The sequence below is a fragment of the Pan troglodytes genome, chromosome 6 (assembly GCF_028858775.2).
Source record: "Pan troglodytes isolate AG18354 chromosome 6, NHGRI_mPanTro3-v2.0_pri, whole genome shotgun sequence".
NCBI lineage: Eukaryota > Metazoa > Chordata > Mammalia > Primates > Hominidae > Pan > Pan troglodytes.
Window position 1 is genome coordinate 37,336,039 of NC_072404.2, and position 20,396 is coordinate 37,356,434.

The 20,396-nt window shown below is 36.8% G+C and overlaps 1 protein-coding gene across 3 annotated transcripts in view; it reads left to right on the forward strand.

Annotated features, from left to right (window-relative positions):
* ITPRID1 (ITPR interacting domain containing 1) overlaps nucleotides 1-20,396 on the forward strand; it is a 129,691-nt gene that overhangs the window by 42,579 nt on the left and 66,716 nt on the right. For all 3 annotated transcript variants that reach the window (XM_003950978.6, XM_009452867.5, XM_016957236.4), the window contains exons 6-9: nucleotides 113-199; nucleotides 2,547-2,749; nucleotides 5,867-6,438; nucleotides 11,176-11,233. In XM_003950978.6, the coding sequence (XP_003951027.4) occupies nucleotides 113-199; nucleotides 2,547-2,749; nucleotides 5,867-6,438; nucleotides 11,176-11,233 (920 nt within the window). The remainder of the gene's footprint in view (nucleotides 1-112; nucleotides 200-2,546; nucleotides 2,750-5,866; nucleotides 6,439-11,175; nucleotides 11,234-20,396) is intronic.

A 20,396-nucleotide genomic window follows, 5' to 3' on the forward strand; every position in this document is an offset into this window, starting at 1 on the left:
AGAGACTAAGAGGAAATGCAAATGTTTGCTCTGGAAGGAAAAGATTCACAATGACCTCCCAGGAGACTATCTAAATCAACACATCTCATTGTTGATATTTTCCCAACTGTAGATCTTTGCATCAGTTTTCAGAAACTCCCATCCTATCCAGAGGGACCAGTTTCAACTCTTGCTATTCTACTGCAAGTGTACCACAAAGGTATGTAATTTCCAGGTGCTTTTCATCCTGAGAAATCATTCTGTGCAACAATGGATTTCATGAAATTATAAATAGGCACTTGTTGAATGAATGGATGAGAGAATGAATAAAAGATTTTCAAACCCCATCTTGCAATAACAATATAAAAGAGTTAAAGGAGTTAATAAAATTGGAAACAGACTAAATATCTGTCAATGGGGAAATGGCCAAATGAGTGATTGGCCAGTTCATTTTACAGAATTCCATATAGTGATAAAAAGCATAGTCAGACATACACATATTGGCTTAGAAAGCTCTATATGCCATATTTTTTAAGATTAAAAAAAGCAAGATGCAGGAAGGTATATAGAGTATGTTACTATACATAAAGCAAACAAATGAAAACCATAAAACATGTATGTAACTGCATAGGAAAATGTCTGGAAGGATACACATAGGTTTAACTGGAAGAGGGTCAGGATTGGTGGGGGTAATAATTGAGGGGAGTGAAAGCATTTTGTGTACTATTAAAATTTTTTTAACAAAGTCAGTATATCTAATTTCTTCCACCATTAAGTATTACTTAAAAAGTTAATGATATTTTCATGATGATATGAAAATATGTTTAATGACCAATCAATACTTATATTCTTGGTCAAGAGACTGAAGCCTTTGGAAAGCAGGAACTGTGTTCATTTTTGAGCCATGTGTACCTAGCATAGAACCTAGAACATGACAGATATTCAATAAATATATGTATAAATGGGTAGGATAAACATTTGTACAGTGAAGTCACTATGATAACAGATTAAATCTTTCATGCAACTTTAGATTTCTCACCAGAATTTTTTTCTTCCTTGAACCTCTTTATATTCAGGTGTCTGTGTCAGTGTAATCAAGTGATTGGCATTCCTGATTCCCCTGTTAATCCCATGATTAAGATATCCAAATGGAGCCATCTCCAGTTCACGTTATAAGTTTCAATAATCAATTGCACTGCATGGCGACCACAGTTAATATTAACTTATTGTGATTTCAAAAATGCTAAGAGAATATTATTTCAGATGTTCTCACCACAAGTGATGTAGTGGGTGTTTTAATTGGCTCGATTGAATATTTCTACAACATATACATAGAACAAAACTTCACACTGTACTCCATAGATACACACAATTATTATTTGTCAATTAAAAATTTTAGTTTTTTTTTTTTAAAAAGAGACACAAAATAATTACAGAAAAAAAAGAAAGTGTGAACATGATGCTGGTTGTATCTGGTAAGTGGGCGTCCCCAGTGAGATAGCTACCCGTTGTTGAATGTGTAAATGGCTAAGTAAATGAATTGTAGTTAATCCAATTTCAATTATGAAGTCACTGAAGTAAAATTATCTAAACTATCTCAAATAGGCTCATTATTGTTGCATGTAAAGAAAAGGCAAACAAAAACTTCAACAAAAGAGCTGAGCAAACCTGGTAAAATCTCGTCAAAAGGTCTGCTTCCCATGGAATCCATGAAAGACTCCCATAGTCTCCTGGGTTAGCTTAGTAACTTAGGCGAAGTTCAGACATGAATTGGCATACATAATATAACTATGTATATTTATAAATATAACAATTAAATATAGAATTGTAATATGTCTATAATTATAACAAAATTAAATAATTTAGATATTTATATATACAAATCAAATTAAAAATATATATATAATTTTAATAAAAATTATAAATATAATTTCCAGCTAATTGATGTTTATCATTTAAAGTGCCAAAGTGGACTAGAATGAGTTGATAAAAGCATTTTTTGTTTCTTAGCCAAGTACAAAAATAATACAGAACACATTTTAATTCTACCTAGGGACTTACAGTCATTATTTGTAAACATCAGTCCTGGTAGTCTGCATTTAATGATATCCTGGACAGATCTGTGTTGCTGAGGATGCTGCAGACTGGTGCTCTATTAAAATAGCCTTCTTTTAGTCTACTGTTTACAGTTTTGTGGGGTTTTTTTTTTCTGTTTCATTTCTTGCCTTTAGTGACCACTTGTTTTTGGTTGTCAGTGCACTGCCTCTGGCTGGTATCTGTCCTGCAGTCTCCCTGCCCTGTATAATTTACCATGTGCCTGTTGTGGAATGGGAAGCCAGTTAAGTAAACTCATAGTTTTGGATGTAAAGTACAGGCAAGCAGTCCCTGAGTGGGGGTGCCAGATAGTCCTTTAAGTAAGTACATAGGAATGCTAGTGCACGCACCGTTTGTCTATTTAGGATCCTCTTTCACTCAGTATCTGGGAGATTGGGTGGATGAGGTGACCAGAAAAAAATGGTGTTGGGTTAACTGTTTCTGGATAAAGATATTCATATTTTTTACCACAGCATTCCTGAATGGCTGGAATTTTGGGAGATAGATCCAGTGGAGATTCTCTTGGATCTGGGGTTTGGTGCTGATGAGCCAGACATCTGCACGCAAATCCCAGCCAGATTCCTTGGTTGTGGCTCAGCAGCCAGAGGGATCAACATCCGTGTTTTTCTTGAAGCTCAAAAGCAGCGAATGGACATTGAGAACCCCAACTTGTACGGTAAGCGAGGTGCCTGTGGCATTCGCATCTCAGCGTTGGGAATGAGTGGGCAGGTGGGCCACAGTGTAGGCGAGGAGATTGTGTGAAGTAGCATGCAAACCCTCTATTACAGTGACTTCACACACAAAAGATGGATTTCTTGGTCATCCTATATGTCCAGTGGGAGTTGGTGTGTATGTTTTGGAGAAAGGAGTATCTATTTGCTCCATGTTGTCCTCACTCAGGAACACGGCCTCTAATCTGGAACCTCACTAGTTGCAATGATAGTGAAAGATAGAAATGGAGAATGATACTCAGCTCTTACATCCTCTGCTCCTAACTTACACACAGCGGGTCTTGTTCACATTTCATTGGCCAAAATAAGTCACATGGCCACACCTAACTCCAAGTGGGTGGGAATGTACAACCCTACCAATTGCCCAGAAGGAGGAAAGCGGGCAGTAATGGTGAGCAGCACTAATATGTACCGTAGCCACACACCCAGGAGGCAGAGAAACCAGAATCTGACAAGGATTATCATGAATCATTAGGTGAAACCCTAATTTCCTCATTTATGAGATTTAGAACACTATCGTTTATACCTTGAGCTGTAAGTGATAGTTATTAATCTGCCATCCCTCCTGATTTAACTATGTCTAAACCTTATAGCTAATCAGGCATGTTGCTGTATTTCTTCAGCTGGTGGTCAATGTAATCCTTTTCTCTAGGACATTACTAAGCGTGTTCTTGAGGGTGCCTGTACTGTGCTCAAAACAGTTTGGGGGAAAGATGCTTTGCAGCTTAATAGGTTTATTTACTGCAGGATTGATTTAATATGCTAAGGTGCACTTTCAGCCTCCTAGAGGGGATGCAGTGCAGCATTTCAAAACCACTTAAATACAAAAGGCCTCTTGGAGAAGCATTGAGGAAGACCTTCTCTATAGTACAGAGTTTGAGGAATTCTGGAGGGGGGAAATGACAAAATTCTGATTCTCAAATAAATTCTTTTAAATAAACAAATTCACTAAAAGGAAAGTCATGTGAGACAAAGTGTTTTTCTCAAGCAATTATCTGGAACAGGGACTTCACTTGGAGTTCTCATTTTAGCTCCCGTTTCTCCGTTTTCATGTAGGTAAAATGGGTCTCAAAACTTCAGGAATGATATTTTTTTTAAAAAAGAGTATGTAAAGCTGAAGGTTTTGCAATGTAGTATTTCTTTACTTTTTAGACTCAATTCATGTTGTTCCTTGTTATCTCCTCTTGCAAGCAGCACAGAGATGCAAATTCTTTGATCAATTCTTTATTTCAGGAGAATAATGTCATTTACCAATATTTGAATAGCATTTGAGCTGCTATGAAGTAAATATTTCACAAATGAAATTGACATATGGATTACAGAGAAACTAGGAGTTGGCCCCTGATTTTGTGATCCCTGGTGCACTCTAATTTCTACAACATAACACTTGATTCAAGGAAGCAGAGAAGGTCACATATAAAACAACCAATAATAAAGCTAGTTGGCAGATAGAATGGAAAATTATATCTCATTCAAAGTCGATACAAGTGTTTACACTTGGGACATGAGAATCAATTAGTCCATTGTTCAATCTACCCAAAGGCAAAAATAAAAGAAAACACTTGTCCAATGCTTCAGACTATTGTGTTCTCTGAATTGACTTAACCAATTAAATTGGTAGGTTTTGTCTTAGTCTAAATTTAAAAACCTGCTTTGGATGGATGTAAAGCAATCATAAAAGTTGAATTATCATTCAATTGTACCCTCTGATCACAAAAGAGATTCAGTTTCAACTACAGCTTAATTTAGGGGGGAAATGTAATCAGAATTATTCTGAAACATGCAGAACCCCACAGTTCCTATAGGTCTTGGAAAAATATCACAGTCCTCTGTGAGAAATCTGTCACTTTTTTTGGAGTAGAAGGATGATTAGTCAATACTACTTCTTGTAGGTAAAAGAAAAAGGTAGGCACTGGCTCATGAGAGTCAGGGACGTTGCTGTGATGATGCAAACACAACAAAAGACAGCATCCTTGCCCACTTATGTGGTCCTTGACCTTCGCTGAGTTATGCAACCCCACATGCTATCACTGTGATTAAGAGGAGGCTGGGTAATAAAAACAAAATATTCCATTTTTGTTACAATGATTTTATTATCTTGAGATACCAAAAATATTTTCCACTTTTTTTTTTTCAAACTGGCAATATGTTCTCACTTTAGCCCTTGCTGCATTAGGTCTCTTCCACATGCTAATTAAGTCAATACTGTACTTACATATGGCCCAAATGATAGAGGCCAGATCATCCAGAAAGACTTAACAGGTTGATGAGCTGGTTTGTTTTGAAGGGCAAATAGGTTTTTACATTAATGACTATCTTCTCTGGAAAGACTGAGGAGAATATATCCGCTTCCTAAGTCTTGCTCATTTATAATCATTATTTTAACAACTGATACTTACATGGCATCGTGTCTTCACAATTTTGCTTTAGTGTTAATGACAGATATGAAAAATACATGAGAGATGAAAAGACTGGCCATTTACTATGTGCCTGGCATGGGTCTAGCACTGTGTAGCTCTTGGTTATTTTATTCTGAGCTCAAACATCCAGTGAGTGGTTGACCTGGAATTTGGATCCAGGACTTCTGACTCTATATGCCATGATCTTTCCACACTATCAGGTGACAGTATGGATAGGGATGATGTAAGTGATGGTAGGAATACACATCACATAGAGTTATGGAGGAATATTCAGGTAGCTTCATGTTGATAGCACTGGATTCACTCCTTAATATATGTTAGTATACAGATTCACCGATGCCTACAGTTTTTAATACCTAACACATAAAAACTATAGGCATATATGAATCTAAATAGTTATGCGTATTCAACTAAATACAAAAGCTGTTCACTTTCCCCATAACACAGCAAAATCTCATTACGTAGGGAAATCATCTCCATAATAGTAATGGCATATACTGAGAAAAACTTGAGTTTCAAGAGCCTAATGTCCTTCCTATCTTGAAAATTTCATGTTAACGGACCCTTCAGTTTTTACTATGTTAATATGGTTTCAGCAAAAAAGACCCAATCTGAAACTTTCGTGTTTCTTGTGTTGTGCAGGTCGTTTCCGACAGCTGGAAATCCTGGACCATGTGACCAATGCCTTCTCATCTCTGCTGAGTGATGTCAGCATCCTGCCAAACAGAGCTGAAGAGAAAGCTGGAGGAGAGAGTGTGCAAAGAACCTCAGTGAGTGCCGCCAAAGAGCATCAAAGAAGAATGGGTAAACTCTTAAGGAGAGCTTCCAAACAGAACATCAGGCAGGGTTGTAACCCAGAGGTATCAGAGTCCTTCAAGGTGAAAGATGAAGTTTTTATCCCCTTTACAAAACCATGGGATTGTGGAGCAGAGCTAGCAGCAACCTCAATCAACCACAAGCAAAATCATTTGTCTCTGTCAGTAGAACATCAGTCTCTCCAAGCCTGTGATGATTTGCTACCTTATCCTCCTCATGGTCTTCTGAGCAAGCAGTGGCCTTGCTCATCTATGCTGGCCAAGCAGGCTCCTCCTTCCTGTGTGTCTGAGGGGTCAGTCAAGGGCAGAACTCAGAAGGAGAACTTATTTCAGACTAACAAGCTCAAGAGCTTGTCTCGTCTTGCAGGCAAAGGACCAGACTCATTTGAAATGGAAGAGGTCAGTACTGCACCAACGTACCAGCCTCCTAAGGGAAATAACCTTCACTATGACACCCTTGTTTTCCAGCCCTCATTTCACCACTTCATCTTTTAATCCCTCAGCATTACTTCTTAGTGTTCTGAGTCAGTTTAGTGATTTAAAGTCATTCTAGTTGCTTTTGTTGGAAATAAGCTAGTAGGAAACCAGCCTCTGCTTGCTCCATTGTCTTTCCTTTCTTCTTGCTCACAGTTGAATCCATGGGTCATTTCTGACTTTGCTTTGGCTCAATTGTTTTATGTACCTGTATGTATGCTTTTTATCTATTCTCTAACTTTTCATGTTTTATCTTCTTCGAGGATCAGTTCAACTACTTCCCACTCAGTGAAACTTGCCTTAACCACTTCTCCTCAGTGTTCTCATTGCTTTAGCAGCGTGAGCTCGTTATGTTAGAGATTGAGTGTGTGTCAATGCTGTCTCCCCAAAAAGACTCTCAGCTCCTTTAGGGCCAGGGGTGTGTGTGGGAAATGTTTCCCCCACAATGCCTAACACAGGGCCTCAGACAAAGCTGTAGGGACTTGGGTATGGTTTTGATTTTAGGATGTTAGTGTGATGTTTATTTGTTTGCTTTGGGATGTATTGATTTTCACATAGCTTGACCTTCATTTCACACATGTTCTTTGCTCCTCCATCCCCACCTTCATTCATTTACACTAGTTTTTATCTTCACTTTAGTGACATTCTCACTTGTACTTCTCAGAGTTGGGTTTTTTTTTCTTTTCAAAAAATACGTATACATGTCCACTCATCAGTCTATTCATAATGGCAGCTAGGATTGGGAGTTAACTTGTTGTTAACTGTGTTATTTAGTATAATTACAGATAAGTAATTACAAAGGAAGAACAAGGCTTTTCTCTCCTTTCATCTAAATTATCTAAAAGTAGGGCAGGATATTTACATGCAAATTCCAAAGTGGGCTTACTTCTCCGTTGAGCCCTCTATGTGCCAGGCACAGAAATGGTAACAGAATCTGCCTTGAAAAGGGAACTACAGAGAAGTGGCAGGGATGGGCACTGAAACCATAAGATGGTAGGCACAGAGCCAGCCCTACAGATACACTTTACGTCACTATACAGACATATTTTCGGGTATTCCAGGAGCAAGTAAAGGCATTCTTAGCCAGCCTGGGGCCGAGAGGATAAAGAAATTCATAGGAAGTAGGCTTAACCATAATTTCAAAAGAATAGGATTGAGCCAGGTGAATATGCCTATTGGCATAGCTGCATCCCACAAAGATATAAAAATTACTTTAAAATATGTAGATGTTAAGGTTCCTAATATCTATGTATATGTATATATGGTTGTGTACATGTATGCCTTGTATAAAAATTAAAGAACCTTAAAATGTTAAACTGAATTTAAGTAGTAGCATTAAAATGAATAATAATAATAAAAGGAAGAAAAAAACATACCTTTGGTCAAATGCCCTGATTTGAGGATAAACTGAGAAGGCGCTAAAAAAAGGATTTTTAAAAAACTTAATCTTGCAAAGATTACTTAATTACCAAGCCAATAGTTAAATTACTATAAAGAATGTCAAGCCTGCTGGGTGCAGTGGCTCACACCTGTAATCCCAACACTTTGGGAGGCTGAGGCAGCGGATCACCTGAGGTCAGGAATTTGAGACCAGCCTGGCCAACATGGTGAAACCCTGTCTCTACCAAAAATACAAAAACTAGCTCGGTGTGGTGGAGGGTGCCTGTAATCCCAGCTACTCGGGAGGCTGAGGCAGGAAAATCACTTGAACCCGGGAGGTGGAGGTTGCAGTGAGCCGAGATCGCACCACTGCTCTCTAGCCTAGACAACAAGAGCAAAACTCTGTCTCAAAAAAAAAAAAAAAAAAAAAAAAAAGAATGTTAAATCAATCTGCTATTAGCTAGGATCCGAACAAAAAGTTTCACCAAACTCCAACCCATTGTCAAGCCTCGTCAGACTCTAATTGTCCCTGAAGTTTCTTCTGCTTCAAACTAGACTGATTTAGAGAAAAATAACGTTCCTAGTAAGCCATCGAAATGTCAGAGTATAGGGATAGACAAACATCAAATTTACCAAATTTGATAAATTTTATATAACTAAATAAGAAAAGAATGTTAGTCCTTGATTGGTATACTTTCAAGAATTTTTAAATTACAATTATTCAAGAAAATACTACCTATTAGTATGTATTTTGGGAGAGAGTAGAAACACACTCAGACACCAAAATAAAGAAAACAAATTCACATGTTTCTTTGGCACATAGTAGGTACTTAGCAAATATTTGTTAATTGAGTGAACATCCAAAGAATTTGACAATATTAATTTAATCTAAGGGTGACTTTCACAGAAAAACAGAACATTCTGTCAAACTTCATAGCCGTCTTTGTTTATGGTGTTATTATGTTCTAGGATTTGTGTGTGTGAGAGACTGTATGTGTATGTAAGGCAGAGATAGTCCTAAAAATAATAAAAAAGAAACACACTACTCGAATTTCATTTTAATAAAAAGTGCATATAAAATATTACATTCTCACTGGGGAAAAAATATTTGTTTCACTCAATACCAGTGGATGAGTAAATGAAGCTTGGGTAGATTGCATCTTAAACAGAAGCCAATGCCAGATTTAATATTTATTTTTCAATGTCAAATTTTAAAATCCAATTATAAGAAATGAAAAATATGTGTGAAATTGGCAGATTTTCATGGCATTTAAAACAAGAGCCAATGTACTTAAATATCTAGCTATCAGAATTTCAAGTATGATTGGCCAAATTTTGCCTCCAGATCAACCAATGATGCTTTCCCTAAAGTCGTACTAAAAGCTGCATTTGGCAATGTTTGTCTCACTTCTCAAAAGTATAATTTCAACAAAATTGTGCATAGATTTTTTAATGGAAAAATCAACATATTTTTGCTTAATTTTACTCAGTAAAATTGAGTCGGCCCCTCTCTTTTTAAATTCCCAAATACATTAAGTGAATTTGATACTTGTAAAATTTGTGCAATTGTAAACTCAAGGTAGGATGCTTCTTCATATCCATAATTAATGATTTTTAGCTTTCCCTCCTGTTTGCATATAAGGATCCTATTCTCTAGAAGTCACATGTGAGAACATTAACCATATTATTAAACAACCCCAGTCAACATCTTGATTAGGTGGGGGAATGTTTCAAAAGCTGTAACTATTTGTTTATTTTATTTTTTATTAATTAATAAGTGTGGCTCAGGTGGAATAGCCCAAGAATACATCTGGCTTTCATTTTAAATTAATGGGGCTTTTCCTTTTTTTTCAAAAGACAAACATGTGCTTCACATTGCCCTAAGTGGATTTTTCTCCATGATAATGGTCATAGCAAAAACTTTTTATTACACTTGAAAATGCATGTGATGTGCACTGACTTGAGTTACCAACACCAGTGAAAATAATGCTAAGAAGTATGTCTAATAGATTAGAAGTGTAAAGTAACTGATTTGAAAAAAAAAGATGTGAAGGATTAAAAAGAGAGATTAAATATTTCTTCTTATTACAGTTGAGCTATATTCTCATGGTCCCTAGTCTATTCCTGGGTTAGAGGTCATTTTTGGCCATGTGTACCACAATGTTTAAAATGTTTATGTCCTTTGATTCAGCTTTCTGTACTCAAATATCAATTCCAAATAAGTAATATGACATGTAGAAACAGATTTATGAACAAGAATATTCATCTCTAATTATTTCTATAATTGCATTATTTCTAATTGCAAAATTTAGAAAACATTCCAACAGTGGGAGAATTGTTAAGTAAACTAATGTACTTCCTGAGAACAGCCTACTGTCCTGTCATTACAGATGATGTTTTCAAAGAAATCTTATGATGTGGAATAAAAATTCCGCCTTCAAATTTTTGAGAGAAAAAATTTGACTACGTGACAATATCCAGAAAAAATGTATATAAAAGAAAACTTGCAAAGAAGTACTCTAAAATGTTTTTGGAGTAACAGTAACTGTTTTCTTATCTTCTTTTTATTTGTAGAGATGGGGTCTCACTATGTTGCCCAGGCTGATTTTAACCACCTGGCTTCAAGTGATCCTCCCACCTTTGCCTCCCAAAGTGTTGAGATTATAGGCATGAGTTATCAAGCCCAACCCTGTTTTTTTACCTTCTTCTTCTATGTATCAGTTTCTATAATTAGCTGTATTGCTATTTTAGAAGTAATATGCATTATTTTGTTTAATGATAACTTTATTTTCATCAATACAGAAGTATTTATTAATTTCTTTAAAATTTTCAAAAATAAATTTTGTTCTAGCAATTTGGAAACTAAAATTTTAAAAAATGTCTAAGCACTATATAGCAATTAAATTTTCTGAATTACTCTCCATAAATTTATCAAGCCCTAATTAACTTTCTCCAAATATACTTAAAGTTCTTTGGAAGCAAAAAAAAATCTAGAATAGAAATATTATTATGTAAATTTCTTTCAAATGCACATTTCCAGAAGAAGCATTGATCCTCCCATCCAGATGTGATCTTCCCCTTTCCTCAACTTCTTTAATTCTTTGAATCTTCATCATGGGTACCTTGTCCCTGCTACCTCCTCCCAGCAGATTGCAAGTTATTTGGGTTCAGGAACTCATGTTTATCCCTCTTATCAGTTGCCAGTCTTATTATATGTTGATTAAAATAAGTGAATTTATTTGACAAAATTTCTAATGACATTGATGCATTTTGATATCTTAGGTCCAAAGCTTTGAAGAAGAGACTGGTAATCCTCTTGACATGACTTCAGGAACTGTAGGTAAGAATTCATCAAGGTGTTGATCTCATCAATGGTCTTTCAGAATGTAAATAACTGGTATTTAAATTTCTTAATATGTACAGAGCTTAAATTATCTCTAGAAGGTACTCTAAATTCATGCCTCTTCTGAGATATTAAAAGCCTACTGGCAGGCCGGGTGCGGTGGCTCATGCCTGTAATCTCAGCACTGTGGGAGGCTGAGACGTGGGGATCGCCTGAGGTCAGGAGTTCAAGACCAGCCTGGCCAACCTGGCAAAACCCCATTTCTACTAAAAATACAAAAAAATTAGCTGGCGCAGTGGTGCGCACCTGTAATCCCAGCTATTTGGGAGGCTGAGGCAGGAGAATTGCTTGAACCCAGGAGGTGGAGGTTGCAGTGAGCTGAAATCATGCCACTGCACTCCAGCCCGGGCAACAAGAGCAAAACTCCATCTCAAAAAACAAAACAAAACAAAAGAACCTACTGGCAATGCAAATATACATGTAAATTTTAAAAGACCACAGAAACGTTCAATATTCCTGGGGCTAATGGTGTGTGTGGCTTGTCTGACACTAACTATATGATCTGACTACCATAGTGGAATGAATTTCATGGGACTGAGCCTGACTGTGGGGAGGGGGGTACTTTTTCACTCCTTCTACCAACTGCTTCATAGTGCACATGCTGTTTTCATTTAACTGGGTCTCAGTTTTTCCATCTGAAATGAAGAAATAAGTGCAGATAATTTTAAGTTCTCTGCTAGCCCTTGCATTCTAAATTTTGTATAATCTTAATGTTAAACTCTCAGTGGACAGAGGTTCCCTAGATGTAGCTTTGCAAGTCTTCTCTCAGAATGATGCTTTATCATCCTAAATAACAGAGAAGGAAACACTTCTCTATTCCTGGTTTTCATTCCCCCATTCAGTTGTCACTGTGATTCAGCGTTTCCATGGTCTTATAAGGGAGTTAGAAGTAGGCAGAACTAGTCCAGCAAAATACAGCAGATGAAGCTCATGCATTTCCTGAAAGAAAATATGCAAATTTTTAATTTAATTTAGTGCTGTGTCAAACACATCTTTTTCATTACAAAGTGTATGTATGGGCCTCATTTTGCTAAATGCTGTTTAGAAATTATGCATTAGTAATTATAGGGTCCTGCTGATTACATAAATTCTTATCCTGCTCTTCGAAGTAATTACCACATAACCTGCATTGAGGCTTATAAGACAAAAATAAGCATCTGTTTCCCATCTAATCGAATGCTTCTCAATGAAGCTGGAGGTCCCCTTGCCAATAGGAATTGCCTTCCTTGACATTCTATTAAGAGGTCAATGAATACCATGTAAGTCACCCCAATCATTCCAAAAAATTATTTGGGAAGTTAGACAAAAGTTACTAATCTACATTTCATCTCGAATTGAGAGAGCAAAGTAAGGTAGGTGAAGGAGAGCCTAATGGGTAAAATCTGACTTATGGTACAGCAAATGTGACTTTGTTACTTTCAAAAATAGTGTTGTTAACTGAAACAAACATAAGACTGAGAATAAATATGTAAAACTAGTTCAATTAATGGGAAAAGGAAATTTTCATATGTATATGATAACTGTGTGTGTAATCACTTTGAGATATGTATACATGCATTTTTTTCTCAAAGTACGAAACAATTACTTCATTTTAAAGATGAAAGCACATGGACTATTTTGACCAAAATATTATAGCAGCAGTGATGTTGTGCTAGTTTCAGTGCCACTCACTCAGCTGCTTCCCGACTCTTGAGATATTTCCTCTTGGAACATTCCCTCTGGGAACCCAGCCCCTATGTTGTGCAAAGCCCAAGTGACATGAGGATGCCACATGTGGACTTTCTGGTGGACAGTGCTGCATGAGCTCCAGGTAAATAAGCCATCTTTGATGTCTGGCCCAAACGTTCAGATGACTCTAGCCTAGGTGCCATCTGATGCAACTACATGAGAGAATCCAAGAGAAAACACACCAAGCTGGCCAGCCCACAGAATCAGGAGGTAGTAAATTGTTGTTTTAAACACATAAAGGGAGGTATATGATGAACTCTTCAAATACCTTTAAAATTCGTTAAAAACCAGTAGTAAGACTCTATTACCTCTGCTTATGGGCAATACTCTGCATACTAGCAGAAAAATTATGTTTAAGCATTTCCTAATTGAATTTGAACAAATTGACTTCATGTAGAAAATTGGGACCCAAGGCCACAAATATACTATCCTCCCTGAGCCCCCCAAAAGTAAAATGTCACTTAAATGGCAAGGGAATATAAGGAAAAAAAGGAAATATATAATAGTGCTATTTAAAAGGAAGAAGAGGAGGAGAAGTCTATCATTCATATTCTCTAAGACTAGGACTTTGTGTGGGATACATTGTGGGTGAAGTTGCAGACAATTCTAGGTAAAGGCCCATCTAGGGGTTAAAAAGATGAGTCTACTGCAGAACTATACTAACATGATAAGGTAAAAATTTCCAAGAGAATCTCACTTAGCTATCAACTTGGACAAGATATGCCTTCCCAGTCACCTTATAAAATCATCAAACCAAGCAAAATTATAAGATTTAGCAGTTCAAAAATCAGAAGTTATTCAGAATAAATGTCCACTAAAAAAGAATGATTAAAAAGAAGCATGACAAATCTTTTTTTTATTATTATTATACTTTTAAATTTTAGGGTACATGTGCACATTGTGCAGGTTAGTTACATATGTATACATGTGCCATGCTGGTGCGCTGCACCCACTAACTCGTCATCTAGCATTAGGTATATCTCCCGATGCTATCCCTCTTCCCTCCCACCACCCCACAACAGTCCCCAGAGTGTGATATTCCCCTTCCTGTGTCCATGTGATCTCATTGTTCAGTTCCCACCTATGAGTGAGAACATGCGGTGTTTGGTTTTTTGTTCTTGTGATAGTTTACTGAGAATGATGATTTCCAATTTCATCCATGTCCCTACAAAGGACATGAACTCATCATTTTTTATGGCTGCACAGTATTCCATGGTGTATATGTGCCACATTTTCTTAATCCAGTCTATCATTGTTGGACATTTGGGTTGGTTCCAAGTCTTTGCTATTGTGAATAATGCCGCAATAAACATATGTGTGCATGTGTCTTTATAGCAGCATGATTTATAGTCCTTTGGGTATATACCCAGTAATGGGATGGCTGGGTGAAATGGTATTTCCAGTTCTAGATCCCTGAGGAGTTGCCACACTGACTTCCACAATGGCTGAACTAGTTTACAGTCCCACGAACAGTGTAAAAGTGTTCCTATTTCTCCACATCCTCTCCAGCACCTGTTGTTTCCTGACTTTTTAATGATTGCCATTCTAACTGGTATGAGATGGTATCTCATTGTGGTTTTGATTTGCATTTCTCTGATGGCCAGTGATGATGAGCATTTTTTCATGTGTTTTTTGGCTGCATGAATGTCTTCTTTTGAGAAGTGTCTGTTCATGTCCTTCGCCCACTTTTTGATGGGGTTGTTTGTTTTTTTCTTGTAAATTTGTTGGAGTTCATTGTAGATTGTGGATATTAGCCCTTTGTCAGATGAGTAGGTTGCGAAAATTTTCTCCCATTTTGTAGGTTGCCTGTTCACTCTGATGGTAGTTTCTTTTGCTGTGCAGAAGCTCTTTGGTTTAATTAGATCCCATTTGTCAATTTTGTCTTTTGTTGCCATTGCTTTTGGTGTTTTAGACATGAAGTCCTTGCCCATGCCTATGTCCTGAATGGTAATGCCTAGGTTTTCTTCTAGGGTTTTTACCGTTTTAGGTCTAATGTTTAAGTCTTTAATCCATCTTGAATTGATTTTTGTATAAGGTGTAATATCATATTGAATGGGCAAAAACTGGAAGCATTCCCTTTGAAAACTGGCACAAGACAGGGATGCCCTCTCTCACCACTCCTATTCAACATAGTGTTGGAAGTTCTGGCCAGGGCAATTAGGCAGGAGAAGGAAATAAAGGGTATTCAATTAGGAAAAGAGGAAGTCAAATTGTCCCTGTTTGCAGATGACATGATTGTATATCTAGAAAACCCCATTGTCTCAGCCCAAAATCTCCTTAAGCTCATAAGCAACTTCAGCAAAGTCTCAGGATACAAAATCAATGTACAAAAATCACAAGCATTCTTATACACCAATAACAGACAAACAGAGAGCCAAATCATGAGTGAACTCCCATTCACAATTGCTTCAAAGAGAATACAATACCTAGGAATCCAACCTACAAGGGATATGAAGGACCTCTTCAAGGAGAACTACAAACCACTGCTCAAGGAAATAAAAGAGGATACAAACAAATGGAAGAACATTCCATGCTCATGGGTAGGAAGAATCAATACCATGAAAATGGCCATACTGCCCAAGGTAATTTACAGATTCAATGCCATCCCCATCAAGCTACCAATGACTTTCTTCACAGAATTGGAAAAAACTACTTTAAAGTTCATATGGAACCAAAAAAGAGCCCGCATCGCCAAGTCAATCCTAAGCCAAAAGAACAAAGCTGGAGGCATCACACTACCTGACTTCAAACTATACTACAAGGCTACAGTAACCAAAACAGCATGGTACTGGTACCAAAAGAGAGATATAGATCAATGGAACAGAACAGAGCCCTCAGAAATAACACCACATATCTACAACTATCTGATCTTTGACAAACCTGAGAAAAACAAGCAATGGGGAAAGGATTCCCTATTTAATAAATGGTGCTGGGAAAACTGGCTAGCCATATGTAGAAAGCTGAAACTGGATCCCTTCCTTACACCTTAGACAAATCTTTAGGAATTAATATTCTCAGTGAGTTGTATGAGGACATGGCATCTATGTAAGAGAACCATCTCCAATGAGTAGATTCCTTCCAGATAAAATACACAATGCTTGATTCTGTTTCTGATGCTAAGTAACTCCTAATGAGCCAACCCTCCCACAGAGAATAATCATAAACTCTGGACAAAATATTTTTAAAACTCCTACATAAAGGTACTGAAGAGTGACCAAAAGTGAACAAAGAGTGGAGGGGGTTTCAACACACAGAAGGAAGGAATGGCACTGGGTGAGTGTCCTGTTTTATAAAAGCTTTTTATTTTGAGGGTTGGCTCCAGTTGACACCATCCTAAAACTCTAACAGAAAGTAGCCATCTTGGCCAGGTGCAGTGGCTCATGCCTGTAATCCCAGCACTTTGGGAGGCTGAGGTGAGTGGGTCACTTGAGGTCAGGATTTTGATACCAGCCTGGCCAACACGGTGAAACTCTGTCTCTACTAAAAATACAAAAATTAGCTGGGCATGGTGGTGGGTGCCTGTAATTCCAGCTACTCAGGAGGCTGAGGCAGGAGAATTGATTGAACCTGGGAGACAGAGGTTGTGGTGAGCCTGGATTGTGGTAACTGCACTCCAGCCTGGGCAACAGAGTGATACTCTGTCTCAAAAAGAAAAAAAATTAGAAGTCTTATGAGTTAAAAAAAAAAAAATCAGAATATAAAATTTGAGGAAATGATAATAGCTGAAAAGAGAAGGAGGAAAATCTCTAAATTCTAGGAATTAAATCTGTTCAAATCTCTAGCTAACTGTTGAACCAAACACACACGGAAAGGACTTAAAGAATCTGTTAAGACTAAAATAAGTGAACTGAGATTTTCATTTGGGGTTTGATTCCAGCCAAGTTCCCTGCCTCCTTAAACAATATACCATTCACAATATTCAGGAACAATAAAAATATACTAGACACATGAAGAAATAAGAAAATATAACTCATATTCAAGAAAAATGGCAATTAATGAAGACAAACCATGAGAAAACCCAGATGTTCTAATCAGCAGATAGGGAGATTATTATAATTATGCTGAAGGATGTAGAGGAAAATATGCTCACAATGAATGAAAAGATAGAAAATCTAAAAAAAAGAATTATAATAAATAATAAAATGGAAATTCTGTAAATAAAAACAAAATTTCTGAAATTCAATATTCATTTAACATTACATCAGAAACAATGAAAGAAAGACTTGGTGGATTTTAATATATCTATAGACGTTATCCAACAATCCGAACATCAGGAAAAAGATTTGAAAATTATAGAAAATACTTATCTGAGTTTCAGAAGCCTGTGAGGCAGTATCAAAGGTCAAATATATATGTAGTTGCAGTCTGAGAGGGAAAGGACAGAGAAAACTGTGCGAGAAAAAACTATTTGGAGAAATAATGGTGGGAAATCTTCTAATTTTGCTCAAAGATTTACATTTACAGATTCAAGAAGCCAGCAAACTCTAAGCAGGATAATTACAAAGAAATTACAAAGAAAACTACCTAAATAATACCAGGATCAAACTGATAGAAATCAAAGATAAAAGAAAATATTTAAAGCAGGCACACAAAAATGACATATTGAATACAGGGGAATAAAGATTTGAATGACAGAAGACTTCTCATTAAAAACAACAGAGACGAGAAGATAGTAACTATGAGCCAGAAATCTACATGCAGCAAAAATATCCTTCAAAAATAAAGATAAAATTTCAGACAAACAAAAATAACTCATCACCAGCACCCATGTACTGTAAACATTGCTAAAGGAAGTTCTTTAGACCAAAGATGGGCAGGGTATTGTGGTGTTGTATACCATATGTTGATGTTATACTTGACAATTTATAGCATATGGGGTGGGGGAGTTGGTAAATGAACAAAGATACCTACAAGATTTCTACATTTTACATGAAGTGGTACAATATAACTTTAAGTAGACTGAAAAAATAAGGATGTAAAGCAGACAAAAAATGAGAGGTATAGCAAAATGCTAACAAAAATTTATATACATATATGTGTGTATATATATATGCACACATATATACACACACACACACATATATATATACATATATATGTGTGTGTGTGTGTATATATATATATAGTTTGTTTTTTGAGGTGGGGATCTCACTCTGTAGCCCAGGTTGAAGTGCAGTGGTGCAATCCTAAATCACTGCAACCTTGAACTCCTAGTGTCAAGAGATCCTCCTGCCTCTGCCTACCAAGTATCTGGGATCACAGGCGCATGCCACCATGCCCAGCTACATTTTTAAAATTAAAATATAATTCTTAAAATTCAATAGAATTAGAGACAGACTGGTACATGCATAAAAATGACTGAAAACTAGGAGATGTGTAAGAAATTACTTAAGAACTAAGTGGGAAAAGAAAAAGAAATGAATATAATAAACAAAATGTCAAGGAAGACGGATCCAAGAAATACTACATAGATGTAAGAGGTGGTTGCAGTTGGACTCTTAATGTCTTAAGTTTTGTCTGGGGTTCTAAAAAAGATATATATCTGATACAAAGTCAATATGTGGCAAGCATATATATGCAGTTTTCTAAGGAATTTGTAGGAACCAGTTCCACAACATTGAACCTTTCAGCCATCATGAATATGAAGAGCGGACAAGTTGCAGAGAGAAGAAAAAAATGGATGAAGAGATTTCATTGGAGAACACTGTTTCCCTGCTGGGTATCCCCATTCCTTCTTCGGAGGAAGATTGAGGACACTAAATTTCACTCCTAAGCAGTAAGAAGCCTGCAAGGAGATCACTCACAGAGTAGTGTCATTATATTTAACAAATACAGACACACTGTGACAGGTACTGTTCTAAGTGTTTCACATGCTTTACTTCATTTAATCCTTAAAATAAACCTTTAAGGTAGGCACTATTACTATTTCTGTGTATTAGATGAAGAAACAAGCACGGAGAGGTTAAATAAGGTGCCTCAGTTTCTCATACAGTTCAAAGTGGTGCCAGGTTTCAAATTCAGCCTGTCTAGCTCCAGAGTGTACACTCTTGAATGCTGTGCTATGCATCTAGAAAAGGAGTCCCTTGCATCTGGGAGACGCATGGCTCATGCATGAGAACATCAACACTGACTGTGGAATGGGCTGTGCCTCCAGGTCAAGAACTCTAGTGAGCAAGAGAGGAGTTGACCCCAGTATTTCATCAATTATAAGATGAATGATTTTTCCCAATTTGTCATCCTTGCAATCAAGATACATGTTATAATTGATGACAGGTCTTAGTTTAATTGGTAGAGAGTTTTTTTCTTATTATAAAATGATGAGAGTCTTAAACCTGATGGTATCTAATATTTGATGACAGTGGACATATGGAAAAGGTAATGCCATCTGATGAAACTACTGGCCCGGCTGTGAGACACACATGCAGCCATAACAACGTAAACACTCCTGATTGGCTTTCTGCTTTGAAAATCAACAATGAGACAAATAGGGAGACAATTCTGGTCACATAGCAAATTAGAAATATTAGCAAACCGAGTATTTTGAAGATAAAAATGTAGCTGTTGAAAAGTGGTTGATGGGAAGTGTGAAGAAAAACTGGTGAAAAGTGTAGAGACTTTCTTCCAAAGAGAAAAATAGATGGCATGCTCAAACTGGGTAACCAGGAGTGGTGTTCTTGAAAGTATGAGCAAGTTTTAGCAAAACCAACAATGAATGGTGCCAAATCCTAGACTTGGAAACATCAGGGTGACATTGCCACTCTTAGGATCCCATATGGAAAGGGTTAAAAGCAGTTGTCTTTGGGGAATTTTCTTTCCATGACACAGTATTTTGGCACTATTTGATTTTTTAATGTATATATTATACTTTGATTTAATAAATAAATAACTGTTGTAACAAAAATGGTAGTTACTAAATTCAGGCACCTCAGTGGAATAAAAACACCTAAATATGACAGTAAAATGTATAAAGTAGAAGGATATGGTGGGATGAGATTTAACTCACACATTTCTGGACCAAAAAAATGCAGATAACTTACAAAGAGAAAAAAATTTCAAATATCTCATTAGCAACATAAAATGGCAGATGGGAATAAATACACATATAATTTAGAAGGGTAAGAAAATGTGAACCAACAATTTTATACCCAGCCCTACTCTTTTTATGCATAAGGGCAGTATAATGTCACTCTCAAAGATAACAGGACTCCCCAGGTATATCATCCACTACCTTTCCAGGACAATGTCCTCAAGTAAGTGAGACCATGGATGGAGCACGAATTTTGGAGCCAGCTTGCCTGGATTCCAATCCCACAATCTAGCAACTGCCAACTATGTAACTTTAACAAATTACTCAATCTCTATGCTTCTGTGT